The sequence below is a fragment of the Anomaloglossus baeobatrachus genome, chromosome 8 (genome assembly GCF_048569485.1).
Source record: "Anomaloglossus baeobatrachus isolate aAnoBae1 chromosome 8, aAnoBae1.hap1, whole genome shotgun sequence".
NCBI classification, from domain to species: domain Eukaryota; kingdom Metazoa; phylum Chordata; class Amphibia; order Anura; family Aromobatidae; genus Anomaloglossus; species Anomaloglossus baeobatrachus.
Genome location: NC_134360.1, coordinates 184729012 through 184752295, shown reverse-complemented (window position 1 = coordinate 184752295; position 23284 = coordinate 184729012). Strand labels below are relative to the sequence as shown.

The 23284-nt window shown below is 43.0% G+C and overlaps 1 protein-coding gene across 8 annotated transcripts in view; it reads right to left on the bottom strand.

Annotated features, from left to right (window-relative positions):
* Positions 1-18328: 18328 nt before the first annotated feature.
* SH3GLB1 (SH3 domain containing GRB2 like, endophilin B1) overlaps positions 18329-23284 on the bottom strand; it is an 81467-nt gene continuing 76511 nt past the window's right edge. For all 8 annotated transcript variants that reach the window (XM_075322292.1, XM_075322293.1, XM_075322296.1 and 5 more), the window contains one exon: positions 18329-21521. In XM_075322292.1, coding sequence (XP_075178407.1) covers positions 21414-21521 — 108 coding nt within the window. In that variant the 3' untranslated portion in view covers positions 18329-21413. The remainder of the gene's footprint in view (positions 21522-23284) is intronic.

Below are 23284 nucleotides of genomic sequence, written 5' to 3'. Positions count from 1 at the left end.
TCACCTTTTGTATATTCAATAAATTTGTATTTCACTTTGATAATCCGTGGTCCTCTCTCTTTCGTATCCCCACCTCCACCCTTTGGTAAATTGGGGTTACATTATTTTAGGTTTCATAATACAGTACATATAGTACAGGTAGAGTGCAGGACAATTTATGTAACAGTAATAGAGCCGTACAGTACATGTAGTACAGGTAGATGACAGGACAGTATGTGTGTAGACATAGACTGTTGTACAGGTAGCAAGCAATACAGTTCTCTTAGTGCAGTAACAGAGCAATACAGTACATGTAGTACAGGCAGAGTGCAGGACAATGTATGTAGCACAGTAATAGAACTACAGCAAGCAGCCCAGTAAGTGACACATCAGTGGAATCAGAATCTCTGCCCCTACATTATACTGCTCTCAGATGTGTAGCAAAGACCTGGTGACAGATTCTATTTTATTGGAAATTGCTTGTTTAATGGCGACAAGGTTTTGCAGAAATTAACAATAAGTAAACAATTTGTGATTATCTAAAGCTACATATAATGGGTTGTTAGATGCCGCACCTCGGACAGGCGTTACATGAGACCCAAGCCTAACGGTGCACTGCCCCCCGGTCATGGCCTGTGCTTTGTGCCTGCCCCTGCAATGTCCACATGTGTATATGAATCTTATTGTAGCCCTATACTTTCCATTGCTTTCCTCTAGTACTAACCCTAAAGAGTTAACTGAAAGTGAAACCCTCCATGTCCCCGTTTTGCGCTCTCGCTGGCGGCTGTACATCATAATCCCGATAACCTTTGAAAATACCAATGAACAATGCGGCCCATAGATCTCCTGCCCGAGACGTCAATACCACAGTGAATCACGGCGACTTTTCCCTGCCATTGATTCCCTCGTTCATGGATACTTAAATGCTCCAATGACTTTGCCGAGCTCCAATCCATCTTATTGATCGTTTGGCACAATGCATCCCAACAATTTGGTAAATTCCAAACGTGTTAATTGTGGATCATTACCTTCCATCACCGCAGGAAATATTAGGTGTGAAGTCGTAGGGTCCAGCACCCACCACAGTCATCCATTACTGTTCTTTCACTATGGACGGACAGTGTATATGTCCCCACAGCCCCGGAGAGACCTCAGATGCAGTCAGTTATTATTTATTATCTGTCCAAATGGATAAAAGTCATAGCTGTAAATGGAAAATGTAGAACTGATGTTAATATTGTGATTTGCTATCCTTAAAGAATTGGGAATTAGTATTTAACCCATTTAAAGGGATGTTCCAATAATATGAGTTTCCCCCTACTGACGGTACAGGCGACAACGTATTGATCTCTATGGAGTTGAAACATCTGCATAAAAATGATATTATGGTCAAAATACTTAGTGGCCTAATATTTGTACACATAATGTACAGTATAGGGCACTTTACACGCAGCAATATCTCTATCGATATCGCTAGCGAGCGTAACCGCCCCCATCGGCTGTGCATCACGGGCAAATCGCTGCCCGTGGCGCACAACATCGCTAACACCCGTCACACTACTTACCTGCCTAGCGACGTCGCTGTGGCCGGCGAACCGCCTCCTTTCTAAGGGGGAGGTTCGTGCGGCGTAACTAAGCGGCCGCCCAATAGAAGCGGAGGGGCGGAAATGAGCGGGACGAACATCCCGCCCACCTCCTTCCTTCCTCATTGCCGGCGGCCGCAGGTACTGTGATGTTCCTCGTTCCTGCGGTGTCACACACAGCGATGTGTGCTGCCGCAGGAACGACGAACAACATCGTACCTGCAACAGCAACTATAATCGGGAATGGAACGACGTATCAATGATTAGGTAAGTGATTTTCATTGTTAACGTTTCACACGTAACGACGTCGCTAACGAGGCCGGATGTGCGTCACGAATTCCGTGACCCCAACGACATCTCGTTAGCGATGTCGTTGCGTGTAAAGCGGCCTTTAGGGCCACAAATATTTGGACAGTGACTGAATCTTCATGATTTCAGCTCTGCAGGTCGCTATTTTTGGTTTAAAATGAAACACTGAGAAGCAATTGTAGTTGAGACTTTTGAGGTTTAATTAAAGGGGTTGAACAAAAATATCTTTGAAACGTTTTAGGAATTGCAACCATTTTTCTACAAAACCCCCTCATTTTAGGAGCTCAAAAGAAAATGAACAAATTACTTCACCATAAATAATTTATTTTTAACTCTTCATAAAGAATCCTTTACATGCAATGTACACTTCAGAATTCATCCTGCTTCTGTCTTCAGTCACATCATCAATAAACACTAAACACTAATGACCCAGGGCCATTGGAAGCCATACATGCCCGACCATGACACTGCCTCCACCATGTTATAGAGGATATGGTGTGCTTTGGATCATGAGCCATTCCTTGCCTTCATCATACTTTCCGCTTCCCTCCATTCTGGCACAGATAGGTCTTAGTTTCACCTGTCCATACAATACTTTACCAGCTTCTTTAGATGCTTTTTGACAAAGTCTAATCTGGACTTTCTATTTTTAAGGCTGATTAATGCTTTGCGCCTTGTGGTGATACCTTTGAATTTGCTCTCAAGAAGTCTTCTCTTTATGGTAGACTTAAGGTGGCTTTACACGCTACGAGATTGCTAAAGCGATGTCATTGGGGTCACGGAATTTGTGACGCACATCCGGCCGCTTTAGCGATGTTGTTGCGTGTGACACCTATTAGCGTTTTTGAATCATTGCAAAAACGTTCAAAATCGCTAATCAGTGACATGCCCCTCCATTCCCAATTATCGTTGCTGCTGCAGTAACGATGTTGTTCCTCGTTTCTGCGGCAGCACACATCGCTATGTGTGACACCGCAGGAACGAGGAACCTCACCTTACCTGCGTCCCGCCAGCAATGAGGAAGGAAGGAGGTGGGCGGGATGTTCGTCCCGCTCATCTCCGCCCCTCCGCTTTGATTGGGCGTCCGCTTAGTGACGTCGCTGTGACGCTAAACGAACCGCCCCCTTAGAAAGGAGGCTGTTTGCCGGTCACAGCGATGTCGCTATGCAGGTATGTGCGTGTGACGCTGTCATAGCGATAATGTTCGCTACGGCAGTGATCACCACATATCGGCCGTACGATGGGGGCGGGTGCTATCACGCTCAACATTGCTAGCATCGGCTAGCGATGTCGCAGCGTGTAAAGCGGCCTTTAGATACTGAAACACATACATTCTTAAGTGTTATGCATTTGGGTGGATGTTGTGAATGGGTTTTCCTTCACTAAGGAAAGGATTCTGCGAACATCCATCCACTATTATCTTACTTGGACATCCAGGCCTCTTTGAATTCCCAAGCTCCCAGTGTGCTTTTTTTTTTTTTTCTTTTTTTTTTTAAATATATCAGACTTGGCCATCTCTAACATTACTGCTACCTCTCTGATGGATTTCTTCTTTTTTTTTTTCAGCCCAATGATGGTAAGTTTCTCCTCCATTGTGAAGTCTTTTGACTGCATGTTGGGGGTTCACGACAACAGCTTCCAAATGCAAATGTCACACCTGGAATCAGCTCCAGACCTTTTAACTGCTTTGTTGATGATAGATTAATAAGGGAATAGCCCAAGCAGCCCATTGAAGAGATTTTGAGATAATTGTCCAATTTCTTTTGGTCCTTTGAAAAAGAAACCGCTACATGTTAAAGTGCTGTAAATCCTAAATTCGTACTCCAATTAGGATATGAATACCCTCAAATTAAAGCTGGGAATATGCACTTAAAAACGCATATTGGTTACATAACTGTACAGTATATTGAAAATGTTTTGGTAAACAGGTAAAATGCCAAAATTTGTGTCACTGTCCAAATATTTCTGGACTTAACTGTATATAGATTGTTAAATGCAGAAGTATGAAGTGGCCTTTAACATCCCAAATAAAGAGGTCATCCAGTTAATAAAGGTTATCTATCTACAGGATGGGGGATCACTTACTGATCGGTAAAGGTCCAACAACTGGGACGCCCTCCAATTAACACAACGGAGACATTTTATCCCAGTTACAAAATGGAGCAGCAGCGTACAAGCCCGACTGCCGTTCCATTCACTCTCCATGAGGCTACCGGGAAAAGCCAAGAGCAGTGGTTGGCAGCTTCATTGGGAATTAATGGTCTTTCAATGTATGGCGTCAGCGAACTTCAAGTTATCACCTACCTGTAGATATTGATTTGTTTTCCCTGAACAACCCCTTTAAGTCTCTTTAACTATTCATCTGTATTTGTAAACTGTAAACTCAACAATTAAATCCTTTATACAGTTGAAACCAGAAGTTTACATACACCATCTAAAAAGACACATCTGCATGTTTTCCTCACTATATGACATGAAATCAGTTTTAGGTCAATTAGGATTACCAAAATTACCGTATATATAATTGCCAAATACTAGAATAATGAGAGAGAGAGAGAATTGTTTTAAGGCATTTTTATTACTTTCTGCAAAGTTAGGCTACTATGCCTTTAAACAATATGGGACAGCCCATATGATGATGTCATGTCTTTGGAAGCTTCTGATAGGTTTATTCGCAACATTTGAGTTAATTAGAGACACACCTGTGAATATATTTTATACATGAAACACTGTTTGTTTGTGTAGCATCACAGGAAAGTCAAAAGAAATCAACTAAGATCTCAGGAAAACCTCAGGTACTTGTATAACTAAGCAGATGCCCATCTATACAGGATGGATCCCTAATATACCGTGTGTCCACCCATATCCTGTCCACTGCCATTAACTTGAGAACTGTGGCAGCTATAGGCATAGAAGTGGTGTCTAAGTGTAGTAAAGTAGCCATGCGCTACGCAATGAAACCACCTATAACACCACCTGGTATTCGTATTGAATTGATGATGCCCTACAACTTTGAATTCACTTTTTTTCTCTATCTCATCCCGTTTTCGAAATAAAAATGCTAACTCCGTTGTTTTCCACCAGGTAGCGCTATAGGTGGTTTCATTGCGTAGCGCGTGGATACTTTACTATACCTAGACACCACTTCTATACCATAGCTGCTGCCATTCTCAAGTTAATGGCGGTGGACAGGATATGGGTGGACATATAGATATATATACACCTATAGATAATGGCGCTTCTTTGTCATTTTGGCTTTTTTCCCCAAAAAAAACAAACAAAAAGAAAAAGGATTCAATTTACAACCAACAGATCCGCGTGCATATCTTTATCTAAGCCTCACCGTTATTCTTCCTAATGATTCTTCTTTACATCCCTCTCTATTAGAGACCGAAATACAGCCATGAATAGATTGTTTATTGCACTCCGCTGAGTAAAATTCACTTATAAAATATTGTAGCCGTCCCGGGAAGAGTCGCCGCTCCATAATGACAGGGACATAACTTCATTTGTCCACATAAGGAGATTAAGACCGCGGCGTACGGCATCATGTCTCCTACCTGCCGCTCTGCGCCGCGGAGCCGCTCAATGTTATAAAAGCTGATTTGCTAACCATTATCTTAAGTGCAGCATGAAGGGTTTTATGGGGGTTTCTCCTTTCCTTAGAATTGTGATTTATCTTGGTGAATTCGTGCTGGACCTGTAATCTGATCAACAATACAGAAATGTGCAGGGAATGAGAGACCGAGGAGAGGAGCATTAATCATACGGAAGACGTAGGAAAATTAGCTGACGGATGAAACATGGTGCTAAATGTGGGCACATTCATTTATAAGGGACAACAGAAAAACGAGGATTAATATGCACAAATTGCACCAAATACATCAAAATGGTGCAAACTACTTATATACCGTACACATCAGTTATCTGCTGCATCATTATGTTTGATAAATGAGGCCGAATCTTTCCATCCACAACAGAGAATGCAGGTTTTTTTCATGAAGATATGCAGTTGCCATTTTAGCGTTATTGGCCTCATATTTTTTTCTTTTTTACTCCATACACATTGCTTTGGTCTAAATTAAAGGGCGTCTGTCACCCCAAATTTACATTGAAACTAACCACATAGCCTTGTAGGAGACAAAGTAAGAACTAAAATAATTATTTACATTTGTACATTGGTTCTTCTGTGGTTGCAAAAAAAAGAACATTATTGTGATACGCAGATGAAGCTTCTTGTACAATTGGTGCATCATTCCACCCACTTATTTAGCTTAGTCCCTCCAATGTTAATTAACACCACTGGCTTGCCTAGAACCAGCACTGTCTGTGCAGGAGCAAGAAGACACATCACTCTCTCTTGCTGATGACATCACTACACAGCTATACCAAAGTGATGTCATCAGTGTGGAGAGTGCTCTTTGTGCTTGCTCTCTCCTGCACTAAAGTGGTAGCAGAGGAGATGAGCAATGTCAGAGGCATGGAGAGAATGACTTGTGTGCTCTCTCCTGCACTAAAGTGATAGCAGAGGAGATGAGCAATGTCAGAGGCATGGAGAGAGTGACTTGTGTGCTCTCTCCTGCACTAAAGTGATAGCAGAGGAGATGAGCAATGTCAGAGGCATGGAGAGAATGACTTGTGTGCTCTCTCCTGCACTAAAGTGATAGCAGAGGAGATGAGCAATGTCAGAGGCGTGGAGAGAGTGACTTGTGTGCTCTCTCCTGCATTAAAGTGATAGCAGAGGAGATGAGCAATGTCAGAGGCATGGAGAGAATGACTTGTGTGCTCTCTCCTGCACTAAAGTGATAGCAGAGGAGATGAGCAATGTCAGAGGCGTGGAGAGAGTGACTTGTGTGCTCTCTCCTGCACTAAAGTGATAGCAGAGGAGATGAGCAATGTCAGAGGCATGGAGAGAATGACTTGTGTGCTCTCTCCTGCACTAAAGTCATGACAGAGGAGATGAGCAATGTCAGAGGCGTGGAGAGAGTGACTTGTGTGCTCTCTCCTGCACTAAAGTTATAGCAGAGGAGATGAGCAATGTCAGAGGGGTGGAGAGAATGACTTGTGTGCTCTCTCCTGCACTAAAGTGATAGCAGAGGAGATGAGCAATGTCAGAGGGGTGGAGAGAGTGACTTGTGTGCTCTCTTCTACACTAAAGTGGTAGCAGAGGAGATGAGCAATGTCAGAGGCATGGAGAGAGTGATTTGTGCGCTCTCTTTTGCACTGAATTGGTAGCACAGGAGATATGCAATATCAGAAGCGTGGAGAGAATGATTTGTGTGCCCTCCCTCCTGCCCTGAAGTGGTAGCAGAGGAGATGAACAATGTCAGAATCATGAACAGTGGTTTATATGCTCTCTCTCCTGCACTGAAGTGGTAGCAGAGGAGATGAGCAATGTAAGAAGCATGGAGAGAGTGGTTTATATGCTCTCTCTCTCCTGCACTGAAGTGGTAACAGAGGAGATGAGCAATGTCAGAAGCGTGGAGAGAGTGGTTTATATGCTCTCTCTCCTGCACTGAAGTGGTAACAGAGGAGATGAGTAATGTTAGAAGTGTGGAGAGAGTGGTTTATATGCTCTCTCGCTCTCCTGCACTGAAGTGGTAACAGAGGAGATGAGTAATGTTAGAAGTGTGGAGAGAGTGGTTTATATGCTCTCTCGCTCTCCTGCACTGAAGTGGTAACAGAGGAGATGAGTAATGTCAGAAGCGTGGAGAGAGTGGTTTATATGCTCTCTCGCTCTCCTGCACTGAAGTGGTAACAGAGGAGATGAGCAATGTTAGGAGCGTGGAGAGAGTTGTTTATATGCTCGCGCTCTCTCTCCTGCTCTGAAGTGGTAGCAGAGGAGATGAGCAATGTCAGAAGCGTGGAGAGAGTGGTTTATATGCTCGCTCTCTCTCCTGCACTGAAGTGGTAGCAGAGGAGATGAGCAATGTTAGGAGCGTGGAGAGAGTGGTTTATATGCTCGCGCTCTCTCTCCTGCACTGAAGTGGTAACAGAGGAGATGAGCAATGTCAGAAGCGTGGAGAGAGTGGTTTATATGCTCTCTCGCTCTCCTGCACTGAAGTGGTAACAGAGGAGATGAGCAATGTTAGGAGCGTGGAGAGAGTGGTTTATATGCTCGCTCTCTCTCCTGCACTAAAGTGGTAGCAGAGAAGATGAGCAATGTCAGAAGCGTGGAGAGAGTGGTTTATATGCTCGCTCTCTCTCCTGCACTGAAGTGGTAGCAGAGGAGATGAGCAATGTTAGGAGCGTGGAGAGAGTGGTTTATATGCTCGCTCTCTCTCCTGCACTGAAGTGGTAGCAGAGGAGATGAACAATGTCAGAAGCGTGGAGAGAGTGGTTTATATGCTCTCTCTCTCATGCACTGAAGTGGTAACAGAGGAGATGAGCAATGTTAGAAGCGTGGAGAGAGTGGTTTATATGCTCGCTCTCTCATGCACTGAAGTAGTAGCAGAGAAGATGAGCAATGTCAGAAGCGTGGAGAGAGTGGTTTATATGCTCTCTCGCTCTCCTGCACTAAAGTGGTAGCAGAGAAGATGAGCAATGTCAGAAGCGTGGAGAGAGTGGTTTATATGCTCGCTCTCTCTCCTGCACTGAAGTGGTAGCAGAGGAGATGAGCAATGTTAGGAGCGTGGAGAGAGTGGTTTATATGCTCGCTCTCTCTCCTGCACTGAAGTGGTAGCAGAGGAGATGAACAATGTCAGAAGCGTGGAGAGAGTGGTTTATATGCTCTCTCTCTCATGCACTGAAGTGGTAACAGAGGAGATGAGCAATGTTAGAAGCGTGGAGAGAGTGGTTTATATGCTCGCTCTCTCATGCACTGAAGTAGTAGCAGAGAAGATGAACAATGTCAGAAGCGTGGAGAGAGTGGTTTATATGCTCTCTCTCTCATGCACTGAAGTGGTAACAGAGGAGATGAGCAATGTTAGAAGCGTGGAGAGAGTGGTTTATATGCTCTCTCTCTCATGCACTGAAGTAGTAGCAGAGAAGATGAGCAATGTCAGAAGCGTGGAGAGAGTGGTTTATATGCTCTCTCTCTCATGCACTGAAGTGGTAGCAGAGGAGATGAGCAATGTTAGGAGCGTGGAGAGAGTGGTTTGTGTGTGCTTTCCTGCACTAAAGTGATAAAGAAGCTGGGCAACGTCAGAAGAGTGAATAGATGGTTTGTGTGCTTTCTGCTGCAAATAATAGAGGATGATTATCTTCATTATCTTCAGATAGCAAGGTAGCGCTCTCAATCAATATAGATGTAACAGTATTAATCTAGATAGGTGGGTGAACGCTGCACCAAGGTATGTAGCCAGGCTAAAGAGTGCACTGTGCACCGTCATTTGCATATTACAATATAGTTATTTTGTTAGGGCAACACTGGAACAGATTAAAAAGTAAACAGAACGATGTTTATTGTTGCTCATCTCCTACAAGGCTATGTGGTTAGTTCGAAATATAAAATTTGGTGACACTCAGTTTAAAGAATTGAGCATATGTAAAAAAATATTTTTTTTATAATAACCGTTGGAGCAGGAACAATTCTGATCCTCTGTTTTTGAATGCACAATTTCTGTTTTGACCTTTCTTTCTCTCCCTTCCCAGCATGAATAGTAGCTCCTGCTATTACCCAATGTCTTGCCCCTCAGGAGAGCAGAAGCAGAGAGAGACCTGCCCTGCCTTCCTGGAGTCTGTCTAGCCTCAGCGTCTCTGATGGTAGACATTTCACAAAAGGCAGTAGTGGAAAGTAGAAATAAAATCAAATTCGTCACCAATTTTAGAGATTCAATTTGCACAAGTCCAGCAAATGGTGGTCGGTCGGCTACAGTTTTGCTGGATTTTCTTGAGGGCCAGGAAGAGGTTAAAACATAATATAAGATTGTAATATACCCATCCTGCTGCTGCAGCTCGTCATCTATTTTTTTTGCACGTTCCATCCAGTCTATGTTAATGACGTGTGCCGCACCCCATATTATTGAAATCAATGGTGTGACTAGATCCCATGTTACTATGCAAGCTGAAAGATCTTAAAGGGAATCTGTCGCCAGTTTTTGCTCCCTCATCTGAGAGCAGCATAATGTAGAGACAGAGATCCTGATTCCAGCAATGTGTCCCTTACTGAGCTGTCATTTTGGTAATATCAATGTTTTCTCTGCTGCAGATCTAGCAGTTATACAGAGCTCATGAATACGCTGGACTACCTGGTAGCCGGCCAAGTAGTCCTCTAATGATAATCTGATTAAACAGCAATTTTATCAAAAATATACTAAGCAGCCCAGTAAGTGACAAATCGCTGGAATCAGGATCTCTGCCCCTATGTTATGATGACAGAGAGTAGTAGAAGAAGAGCTTTCAACGCCGCGCCAATGACCCAATCAGATTCAGATCGAGATTAATGCTTCTTTATTTTCATGCACAGAAGCATTAATCTCCATCTGAATCTGATTGAGTCATTGGTGCAGTGTTGAAAACCCTTCTTCTACTACTCTCTGTTATCAGCCAAACCTGGGACTGCTGCCTTTGACCTGGATTTTATACGCGTTTATAGGAGTTGTGACTGGCACAACTGCTATAGGTGAGTTTGATTTTACGTTTCAACCCTTTCCATATTGGGGTAAGACCCTATTGCGCTTTCTATCCACAGTTCTCTATTACCCATGTTATAATGGTCTCGGATTAGGTGGCAAAAACCTGGTGACAGATTCCCTTTAAGACCAGAGGGAGTAAGTGGAGGGCCAGGCAAGAAGCCTTGGGGTCTGGAGAGAGACTTCAAAGCATAATAAACATCTTTTTGGGAATCGTGGCACTTTCAATTCAGACAATATCATGTAAAGCTCTCCAAAATATAATTTGGGAGAATTATTCAGAAGGCAGGTGCCGAGTGGGTGGACTCTATAGTTATCCACGCAAGGCTAGATTAACATAAAATGAAAACGTAAAGACTTTTCATTAATTTTCTGGCTTTTTTTTTTAGAAACATTGTTGCATTAAAAAAAGTTACTTTTTGCTATTTTACACTGCTTTTTTGAAAAGTGAGTGCAGCTAGATAAAGCTGACAACTCACTCCAGTAATAGGGTGGAATGAAAACTGGAAAATCTGTTCTAGACATCAGTGTTCTGTCTAGAAGGTGTGGAAAAAGAAGAGATGTTACAATGCTTAAAATTTTGCCCAAATAACACCAGTGCTGAATAAAAATTAAATTTCAAAATCCCCCCCCCCATAGATTTCGCGAGGCAGACTTGTAAAATATGTAAAGACAATGGTATCAGGACCATGGAATCCTCTGAACCCGGCCGTGCTCTCGGGATTATGGATGGTCTATGTGAAGTGAAAGCTGCACACCAAATTTGGAGAAATATGAACAAGCATAACTGCTTTATAATACATAGGGAATGAAAAATACAATTAGCTATATGAAAAATTGAAAAAATTGAAATGTGACATTGCATGACTGCTGAGGATTATTTGAAAAAAAGAGATATTTAGCTAATGTATTGATTAATTCATTACTGCCCCATAACCACTTCACGGTAATCTCTTATTTATGGGGTCCCTAACCAAATGTTACCTCTATATGCGGTTAAAACCTGCTAGTGTGTATGGGTACCTAACCAAATGTTACCTCTATATGTGGTTAAAACCTGCTAGTGTGTATGGGTACCTAACCAAATGTTACCTCTATGTGCGGTTAAAACCTGCTAGTGTGTATGGGTACCTAACCAAATGTTACCTCTATATGCATTTAAAACCTGCTAGTGTGTATGGGTACCTAACCAAATGTTACCTCTATTATGTGCGGTTAAAACCTGCTAGTGTGTATGGGTACCTAACCAAATGTTACCTCTATGTGCGGTTAAAACCTGCTAGTGTGTATGGGTACCTAACCAAATGTTACCTCTATATGCATTTAAAACCTGCTAGTGTGTATGGGTACCTAACCAAATGTTACCTCTATTATGTGCGGTTAAAACCTGCTAGTGTGTATGGGTACCTAACCAAATGTTACCTCTATGTGCGGTTAAAACCTGCTAGTGTGTATGGGTACCTAACCAAATGTTACCTCTGTGCGGTTAAAACCTGCTAGTGTGTATGCTAGTGTGTATGGGAAGCAAGGGACCTGGCTATTTAGGAAATTGAATAATCATGGCTAAAAGGTGGGACTGGGTTCTCAGACAGAAAAAAACTGCATAACAATCAAAAAAGGTGTAGAAAAAGAGATGTTGCAATACTTAAAATTTTGCCCAAATAACACCAGTGGCGAATAAAAATTAAATTTCAAAATCCACCCCATCCCCCCCCCCCATAGTTTTCGCGAGGCAGACTTGTAAAATATGTAAAGACAATGGTATCAGGACCATTGAATCTTCTGAACCCGGCCGTGTTCTCGGGATTATGGATGGAACCTTCTGCAGTTAAGCTTTCATTGCACATTCCACTAAACTATATCATGTCATGCTTCAAAGTGTACCCGTCTTTATAGAGGCCCAAGGTTAATTTCTTGAAATACATTTTTCTGCAGCTTCTGTTTAGCTGAGTTATGTCAAAATGATGACCGGGTAGAAAAGGTTAAAACAACTTGAACTTTGTTGCTTCCTTAATGGAATCAGAAATTTTCTTTTTGTACAAGTGATTGAGAGTGGCTGCCCTATATTTATTTAGTGAAATGACCTGTAAGACAGTCTGCAGGTAGTAATCTGTTATTCTGTCTGTAAATGACAAGCCTGAAAGCGCACACGACCCAAACAATAATTACATTGGAGAAAAAAAAAAAATCTCCTTTTAATGATGACAAAGTCATCAGAAAGTTAGTGAGACTTTGAAGTGTTTGGCCTATCGTTCAAATATCTGAGCTGCCAGCTTTTGTATGCATAAGGCCAGCTTATCGCCCCATATACATGCACACTTGGCTTCACTGAGCATTCTAAAGGTGGCTTTACACGCTACGAGATTGCTAAAGCGACCTCGTTGGGGTCACGGAATTTGTGACGCACATCCGGCCGCTTTAGCGATGTCGTTGTGTGTGACACCTATGAGCGATTTTTAATCGTCGCAAAAACGTTCAAATCGCTCATCGGTGACATGCCCCCCCCTCTTCCCAATTATCGTTGCTGCTGCAGTAACGATGTTGTTTGTCGTTCCTGCGGCAGCACACATCGCTATGTGTGACACCGCGGGAGCGACAAACATCTCCTTACCTGCATCCACCGGAAAAGGAGGAAGGAAGGAGGTGGGCGGCATGTTCTGGCGGCTCATCTCCTCCCCTCCTTTTCTATTGGGCGGTGGTTCAGTGACGCTGCTGTGACGTCGCTGTGACGCTGAACGAACCGCCCCCTTAGAAAGGAGGCGGTCCGCCGGTCACAGCGACGTCGCTGCACAGGTATGTGCGTGTGACGCTGCCGTAGCGATAATGTTCGCTACAGCAGCAATCACCACATATCGTTACAACGACGGGGGCAGGTGCTATCGCGCTCGACATCGCTAGCAATTTCTAGCGATATCGTAGCATGTAAAGTGGCCCTTAGCCACTGGGGTTGTCCTTGTATTACAAAGAATTGTTCTCTATTTTGGCTCTTGAAAAGTAATACCAGAGGCGGAGGACACCCTTCTTGATGCCAATAGATTTTGTACTTCATGAAGGATTTTTCGGGAAATACTTAAATACTTACCGGTAATGTGTTTTTTCTGAACTCATGACGGCACCACGAGAGAGGGGATCTGCCCTTTAAGGACAGGAAACCTCTAGAATAAAAAGGAGTGGCACCTCTCCCCGCATCAGTTGGATTACTGAGCATGACAGGACCTCCGAAAAAGGGATCATCATTAAGACATACCCCACCACTGTAACTGCCCAGTGAAGAGGAACGAAAAAAAAAATAAAACTATCAACACCTAAGTGCAGGGAGAGAATGTAAGGGTGCAGTCATGGGTTCAGAAAAAATACATTACCGGTAAGAAATTACATATTTTTCCAGCACCCATGACGGCACCACGAGAGAATTAGGGTATGTGCGCACGTTGCTTTTTACCTGCTTTTTTGCTGCTTTTTCTTCTGCGCTGTTTAATGCCAAAATGGATGTGTTGTTCTATTCAAGCAAAGTCTATGGGAATTTGGGTTTCTTGTTCACACTATGTTGTTCAAAATGCTGCCTTTTTGAGGCAGAACTTTGGTCAAAAACTCAGCTTTTCAAAGAAGCAACATGTCAATTGTTTTTGCCATTTGGGTTTTGCACTGCAAAGCTGAGTTTTTGACCAAAGTTCTGCCACAAAAAGGCAGCATTTTGAACAACATAGTGTGAACAAGAAACCCAAATTCCCATAGACTTTGCTTGAATAGAAGAACACATCCATTTTGGCATTAAACAGCGCAGAAGATAAAGCAGCAAAAAAGCAGGTAAAAAGCAGGTAAAAAGCAACGTGCGCACATACCCTTACATAGAAGAAGACCTAGGGAGGACCAACAGCCTGCAGAACCCATCTCCCAAAGGTGATGTCGGTGAATGACAAATCAAAGCGATAGTGTTTAAAAAAGGTGGACGGAGAAGACCAGGTTGCCGCCTTACAAATCTGCTTGTTGGATACCTCTGATCTCTACGCCCCGGAAGATGCCATCGCTCGTGTGGAGTGAGCCTTTAGACCAGGAGCCACGTCTTCACCACTAGCCGTGTAAGCAACGGAAATGGCATCCCTGATCCACCTGACTAAGGTGGACTTGGAAGCCCTAAGCCCCTTCCTACAACTCTGGAAGACTACAAACAGAGACTTGTCCTTCTTCCACTCTGGAGTGACCAACAGATACTGCTGAAGACACCGCCTAACATCCAGGCAGTGCCACCCTATCTCCTCCTGAGTAGAAGGGTTGTTATAAAAAGAAGGGAGCACTATCTCTTGCGACCTATGGAAGTGAGAATGTACCTTCGGTAAATAGGTGGGGTCCGTTCTTAAAACCACTCTGTCATCAAAAAGCTGAGTATATGGAGGAGTTATGGACAAGGCCTGCAGGTAACGAACCCTGCGAGCTGAGGTGAGGGTGACCACGAGAATTGTTTTGAGGGACATATGTTTGAGTGACATGGAATCTATGGGCTCAAACGGGGGCTGTGTTAATAAGGCCGAGAGGACTAAGTTAAGATCCCATGATGGTAGAGGCATGCTGCTCTACGGTCTGGATCTAGCACAGACTCAGATGATCCGCGCGCAGACATGACCCCCGTGGGATCGCTGCAGCAGGATAGCACTGCGGCCGACTGGATCTTACCTGGTCATCGCAGGCTCCACACCACTTCCCCATGCAGAGCTACTCAGAAGTCTGCGGCGTCACTGGAGGATGTGCTGCTCGCAGTCCTGACCATCGTGGGTCTGCTGCGGCGGCTCCACAGCACCTCGGCCAACCGCAGCAGGACTCGTGCCTCTGCCAGGCGGCCGGTCGGGTGCCGGAATCATTTTCTTCGGTCCATCAGGACCATCCTGAATACCAGTCGATTCCTGGAGACTCCCTGTTCAAGGACAGGAAACCAACTGATGCGGGGAGAGGTGCCACCCCTGTTTATTCTGGAGGTTTCCAGTCCTTGAAGGGCGGATCCCCTCTCTCGTGGTGCTGTCATGGGTGCTGGAAAATCATCCACTTCCGCACTTGGAGGTGAGCGACACCAGTAACATCACAAATAAATGTGGAGATGCACACACATCATGCTTGATCCAGGTCTTGTGCAACTGTATTTTCCTAATGACAATGCTAGGCTTTTTCGATAAGTTCAGACGATCAAATAGTGGATGTGCAGCTTAGTGCACTTGTCTACATAGCAGAGGGGTGCAAGAGCTGCCTGCTAGTGATGAGTGAACACTAAATATTCGGGTTATTCATACCGAATTCCTAGTACTATTCCAGTATTCGCCACAAACAACAAACTTAATGCAAGTTCTCTGTTGACTTGCTTTAAATTCGAGGTTTGTGGCGAATACTGGAACAGCACTAGAAGGAGAAGAAAATCCAGCACTCGTGTCCAAAAATAGTATAAAAACTTGCTTTTTTATTCAATTCATAATAAAATGGAAATGAATCATATCCATAAAATATAAAAAATCCCCATACAGATGAGATGAGATGTCAGGGGGGTACGCGTTTCGAGCTACATGCTCTTAATCTCATTGAGATTGAGATTAAGAGCATGTAGCTCGAAACGCGTACCCCCCTGACATCTCATCTCATCTGTATGGGGATTTTTTATATTTTATGGATATGATTCATTTCCATTTTATTATGAATTGAATAAAAAAGCAAGTTTTTATACTATTTTTGGACACGAGTGCTGGATTTTCTTCTCCTTGGAGTTTCACAGCCGGGCCGGCTTCACCGTGCACCTGTCTCCTATAGGAGTCTCCATGATGTCTGGGTGAGCTGATTCTACCCCTTTGTTTCCTTGGAACAGCACTAGGTATTCGGTATGAATAATCCGAACCCAAATATTTTGTATTCGCTCATCACTACTGCCTGTTATTTATATGCATAAACTGGCCACTCAAACATTGTGCAATTTTTTTCATGCAGCACTGTGGTCATTGTGGAAATTCACCCACGTACAGAAACTAGCACATTGGCTACACCTGGTCCACACGTGGACAGAAAAAATAAACAAATCTTCAAGTACATGAGTAAGGATTTTTATCTTGAAAACGAAACGAGATAGAGGGGAAAAAAAAAGTGAATTAAAAATTGTAGGGCGTCATCAATGCAATACGAATAGATACCTTGCATACAGAAATGCTATGATATGAAACCCATGACCCCCCCCCCAAAAAAAACAAACAAAACAAAATGCTGGTCACGCATATGGCACTCTTAACTTTGATGCTCAAAGTGGCCACCGACAGCTGCAATGCACATCTGGACTCTGGACAGCATACTGTATCTTGCTGCACGTTGTGCAATATGGTAGGTGACACGTTTGCACAAGCATCTGTGATACATCGTAGGTCCTGCAATGTTGGTGGAGGGGTCGAATACACGTGCTGTTTGATGTGACCTCACAGAAAGAAGTCCAATGGGGTCAGGTCAGGTGAGCGTGGAGGCCACTCCATGCAGCCACCATACTCAATGACTTGTAGGAAGGTCTCCATAAAGTATTGCTTCACGTCCGCAGCCTTGTGAGTTTTACACATTCTTATCATAGCATTTCTGTATGCAAGGTGTCGATTCATATTGAATTGATGATGCCCTACAATTTTTTAATTCACTTTTTTCTCTCTCTCATTCCGTTTGAGATAAAAATGCTAACTCCGTTGTTTTCCACCAGGTGGCGCTATAGGTGGTTTCATTGTGTAGTGCATGGCTACTTTACTATACCTAGACACCACTTCTATGCCTATAGCTGCCGCCATTCTCAAGTTAATGGCGGTGGACAGGATATGGGTGGACACACTGTATAGCACTTTAGTGTCTTTATATCTACCCTTGTATATCTGAGGCCCGTACTGTATTTGTTACCTTGTTCCTGCGGAGTCTTTTGGGTCTCCATTGACATGTATATACTGTCTGAGAGAGTTTCTATTTATTCAATATTGTTTATTACTTATCCTATATTTGAGGGTGTGTGCTTTTTAAATGGCTTTGTGGGTTTTTGGTCATTTGTTGCTTTGATATAATGTTCAAAAAATATTTTTTTTTTTTTTTTTTTTTTTAAGATGATTTCCCCCCCCCCCCCCCCCCCCCTGTATTGTGGCACATACTTTTTCCTTTTGGCTTCTCTGTAATTGTGCCAGGGGTGATCCCTAGGAGTGACTTGCTGTCCTCCAACCCCTTGCTGTAAAAGGTAAAGCCTCCCCAACATGTTCCCCTGATGAAGCCTGTATAGGTGAAACATGTCAGGCTCAAATAAATTAAAACTTCTTATAAGACCTCTGTTTGCGATGTCACACATCTAAAAATCAGGAATACCTACATATTGTGCCAATCGGAATGTCAGAGCCAGAAGTCAAAGCAGCCTATGTTATCCATATTGGAGTGTTCAGACAGCCTCTCAGCCGATATAACAGGCAGATCAGTCAATCATCCTTGGTACATTGTATTGGTCAGTCACCACGGAATTAAGCCAGTAGGAACTCAAACTCAGTGTCCAATCAATGATCCCATATCTCCAGCTAAATCTGCTCACCTATCAGCAGGGGGCTACTGACCATGACACTGGACTTAATTTTCAGGCCCAGTGCTAGTATGCCAATTCACACATCAGAGCTGAAAAATTAAAATTGCATGGTAGTTTCTTGAGCCTTCATAGTGGTGGTGGTGGGGGGGGGGGTGAAACTGCAGCCCATTATTTATTTATATATATATATATATATATATATATATATATATATATATATATATATATATATATAAAAAAAAATTTTTTTTTAAACTGACCCATTCACTTGAATGGTAGAGTTCGGTCAAGGTTCGAGTTCAATACAAAGAAAGTAATCAAACAAAATATGAAGACAGCAAAAATTGAATTTTTTATTGTACAGTCCAATTTATACAAGTTCCAATTGTGCTACTTTGCCTTGTGCTTTTCTATTTAAAGCATTCTTATTTTTCTACCTTTACATTTATTCTAAAGACGTTTTAAATATATTTATAAAACAATACAAAATAAAGTGGAGTGTGGAGTTTTTCCGCCCCAAGTACATTCACTAGATAAAAAGTACATTAACAATGGGTTAATTACCCGGCCTCCTATGTGAGAATCTTGACCTTGTTCAGGAATGGAAGGAAAACAAATGAACAGAAAATCTGAAATCAGGACATAACCTTGTGTATGAGGCCATGAACCAAGCCTGAGATCTCAGCATCCTCTATGAACCGTCCGCAATATGCATCTCAAGAACCGTTTAGATTGTAACCGAAAAGGTGACGTACCACAAACAAAGTGCATTTTTAAAGCCCTACAGTCTTAGGCTATGTTCACAAAGGGCTTTTTGGCAATTTTTTTTTCCCTGACCAAAACCTGATCTTGTGGCAGGAAATTTAATTTGAGTTATCAGCGTTTTTTGGTGCGTTTTTTACTGGCGTTTTTCTATAAAAAAAATGGGTTGTATCAATGAAAAAATGTTGCAAAAACGCTGAAAAGTAGTGACATGCTCATTCTTTGAAATCTGCAGTGGAAACTCAGGTATTTGACAAAACAGTCAGGAAAAAATCTGCAGGTGTTTGTGTGCATGAGATTTCAGAAATCTCCGACTTTGCTGGGACTGTAAAAAGTGGCTTTTTATTAGCATGGATTTGCATAAAACCAAGGCAAATCTGCAGCTAGAAAAAAAACCAAACAGAAAACGTACCAAAAAAAGCCCTGTGTGAACATACCCTTATTTGGGGTGACCGACCACGTACTGTAGAGCTACTCTACTTCTTGATCGGTACATATCACAGCTCATGGTCAGGGAGGGAAGCATAAGCCAGTTGATAAGAGAGTATACAGATGAAACGGTTGTGAGCCTTTTGTTTCCCTCAGGTAGCACATTTCCCTGCCCATTTTATCACAGGAGGAAGTGTTTGATCTCTCCATTCCTCTGAGATCATCATAAATAAAGTCACTGACAAGTATGCACAGTGGCCGACCTCAATGGAGTTAACTTTTGAGCTCAGAAGGCTGGAAATGCGGCAAAAACACTTGCTTCTATGATAAAACAGGCAGGGAAATGCAGAAGAAAGCAGTTGCGAACCAGTTTCTTCTGAATACTCACTTATCATAAGTGACTTATGCTTTCCCCTGGCCAGGAAATTTGGTGCCGACCATTAACAGCACCAGGTCTGCATGGTGGAACACATATTACACAGTACATAGCAGGGGCGCATTGATAAGATCTCAGCACAGGAACATTTTTTTGTATCCAATTGTGAAACCTACTATTATTAGAAGATCTATTAATTAAAATGTACTTTGCTTGTGGGATAACCATTTTAAAAAAGGAGGAATTCCTTCTAAAACAAACAACCCCTTAAAATGAATTATGCAGATGTACATCCAAATAGGATAGCGGGGTTAGAAGATCCTGAAAGAAAAAAAAAAGGCTGCCTCTGACTGAACACTAAGGAATTTTAACCATTTGATAACTTTTATAGTATTGTATGGTCCAATCTTGAAGTTGAAGGAAGATTTCAGCCAAACTTGAGAATGAAAGTTTGGCTTGAATTAACCGATATAAATAAGGTCATATTCAAAAGTAGTCTAGGAACCTGAGATCTGTGGAGTGCTTTAGGCCCCTTTCACACATCAGTTTTTTTGCAGTCAGTCACAATCCATCGACTTGTGTTAGCGACGGATGGCCTTACATTTCATCCGTTGTTTGACGGATCTGTCAAAAATGGTTTGTCTGTCGGAGACGACGGCCAAAGTAGCGTTTGTCTACGTCGAAAAATCGGACAGTGACGGATCCGTCGCCGTCCGTCGTTTGGTAGAATGGAAGCCTGTAGGAGCAGGATCCATTGTCATCCGTCAAATGACGGAATCCGGCGATAGATTCCTTTTTTTTTTTTTTTAACTGAGCATGCTCCAATTATTTAGTAATCAAATTAGCCAGTCGGATCCGTCAAAAAACGGATCCGTTGCATAAGTTTTTCCACAATCTGCGACGGATCTGACGAGTCAACGGATTGTAACTGACGGCAAAAAAACGGATGTGTGAAAGGGGCCTTACTGGACTGTGCATTGGAGAGGGTCTTCTCCAATAAACTAATAAAAAAAAAAAGTTTGTTTTCCAAACTTAAATTTAAATTTGTCTTAAAATTCAATGAAAACTATTCAAGGTTGTCCTACAGAGACCAGTAAACCAGTGAGGAACTCAGTTCCCGCTAGTCAATCCAGAAGACAGGACGTCTGCATTGTTGTGGGAACCATGGACTTTTCACTGGGCAAGGTAGTAGACTCTCCGCCTTGACCCCTGCGGTGGGTCTAAAATATATTCTATAATATATTTTACTGCTGCCTCATCTTCTATTTTCTCAGAACTTCCTGAGAGAAGAGCGAGGGATCGTGCTACAACCAGGAGATGTCAGGAGAGCAGTAGATATCTGAGGTATGATGGGGGATTATAGACCAAACTACCATTTCTCTTGGAAGTTATAAAAGTACGAGACAGACACTTAAAATTACAAATTTCTATTTTAAAAAAGGAATAGTCCATGTCTTAGTCCACCAAGGGAATGTCACATTGAACGTAAGGAAACAAAGCATTTGGCACACATTTACATTTATTTTACAGAAGCAAAAAGCATAAAAAAGTGTCACCCATTATATAAACACTTTCCAATTCATGGCAGAAGCTTCTTTATACCGGGCAGTAGAGTTCTGGAGACACAATAAGGTCCACAAGTAAATGTAACGGGACCAGGGAGTGTTTTTTCATGCAAAAAGTGGCAGTACAGTGAAGGCCAGCTTGACATGGCGGAAATTCACAGAAGACACTGATTTATACATGGAAGACCCTTACATCTAAAAAAATATCGAGTTAATTGCATATAAATATTTTTATTTGCTGAAATTCGGCACTTAAGGAGAGAACATGACAAAAAAAGTCAATTAGTTAAGGAGCTCTAGGTAGGTAATTGGCACTTTGCCTTTCTGGTTTCCTCGCTCTCCCATCAGCCAATCAGAATCCATTCCGGGAACGCTGTATACGCATATGACCTGAAATTAAAAGGATAAATTATTACAGGATGAATGGGAAATAAAACCAAATCATCTAGAAGTCTCTACCACATCCGGTCAACAACACATCCAGCCCTGGATACATCTCTAACATGGAGGTCTAGAAGTCTCCTGCACGCCTCACCAAAAATCCCGTATGGTTTCGTCTTCTCTACCGTAGAGCGTGTGAGCTCTGGCCTTTTATTAATAAGGGTCTTGTGTACCTGAAACATTACTTCTGATCATAAAACGCTCCAGAGGGCTTCAATTTGGATGTTATAAGGCTAAGTTCACATTTCCGTTGTTTTGTATCAGTCACATGCGTCGCTTGACGCATGTGACTGATGCGCTGTTCAACGCTGTACAACGGATGACAAAGAACAGAATTCTTTGTCGGATTCCGTTGTGTGCGGGGGGCGGAGGGGAGCCGATCGGGGCCATTGCACTGAGGACGTCAGTGCCGCAGGGACTGCAGGACAGCTGAGTGTGTGTGTGTGTATGTGTGTATGTATGTGTATGTGTGTGTGTGTGTGTGTGTATACACACACACATGCTGAATGCGGGAGGGGGCGGAGCCGAGCGGGGGGCGGGGCCAGGCGCTGAGGATGTCAGTGGAAGTGCTGCGGTCTGCATGGCTGGGGACAGGTGAGTATGTGTGAGTGAGTGTGTGTATGTGCATGTATGTATGTATGTATGTATGTATGTATGTATGTATGTATGTATGTATGTATGTATGTATGTATGTATGTATGTATGTATGTGTGTGTGTGTGTGTGTGTGTGTGTGTGTGTGTGCACATGCAAAGTGCGGGAGGGGGCGGAGCCGAGCGGGGGGCGGGGCCAGACGAGGGTGTCAGTGGCAGTGCTTGTCTGCATGGCTGGGGACAGGTGTGTGTGTGTGTGTGTGTGTGTATACATACATGTGCGGAGTGCGGGGCCGAGCGGGGAAGTGTCTGCCTCCCTGCACACGTAACCAGCCTAAATATCGGGTAACAGCAAAGCACCCGATGTTTACCTTGGTTACCCGATATTTACCTTGGTTACGGGCCTACACCGCTTAGCGCTGGCTCCTTGCACCGTAACCAGGGTAAATATCGGGTAACCAACCAAAGCTGGTGACGTGTGCAGGGAGCCAGAGAGCATGCGCAGCGAAATCCGACGGATCTCGCTGCTCAAAAAACGTTACATGCTGCGTTCCCCCCGCCCGGCGGTCAGTCGTTCCACGACTGATCAGTCGGGCGGAGGGTGCAACGCAGCATCATCAGTCACAATCCGCTGCTCATACAAGTCTATGGGAGCAGTGGAATCCGCTAAACGGATTCCGTTGTTTACAAGAGCAGTGGATTGTGACTGATAGATTTTAGCGGAAATGTGAACTTAGCCTAAAAAACAAAACACTTCAAGCAATCATGTGGTGAGCATTTTACTATAAAATTCAAGAAGTCTTGCAAACAAAATGAATGAATTGGAGACTAACGGCAGCCACAGATTACGATGTGGTGGGATTACGGAAACCTGGCTGGATGAGAGCCATGACGGGGTGACAAACGTAGAGGGTTACACCACATTCAGAAAGGATAGGAAACACAAATTAACTGAAAAGCTTAATCGTGTACACTGGGACCATGTCATGGTAACTGGGGAAATCAAACGTAAATGGGGAAGTTTAAAAGATTACTAGAATCCTGTAGAAAACTGATACCCTCCGATAATAAAATATCTATGAATAAAAATAAATCACCATGGATAAATAAAATAGTGCAA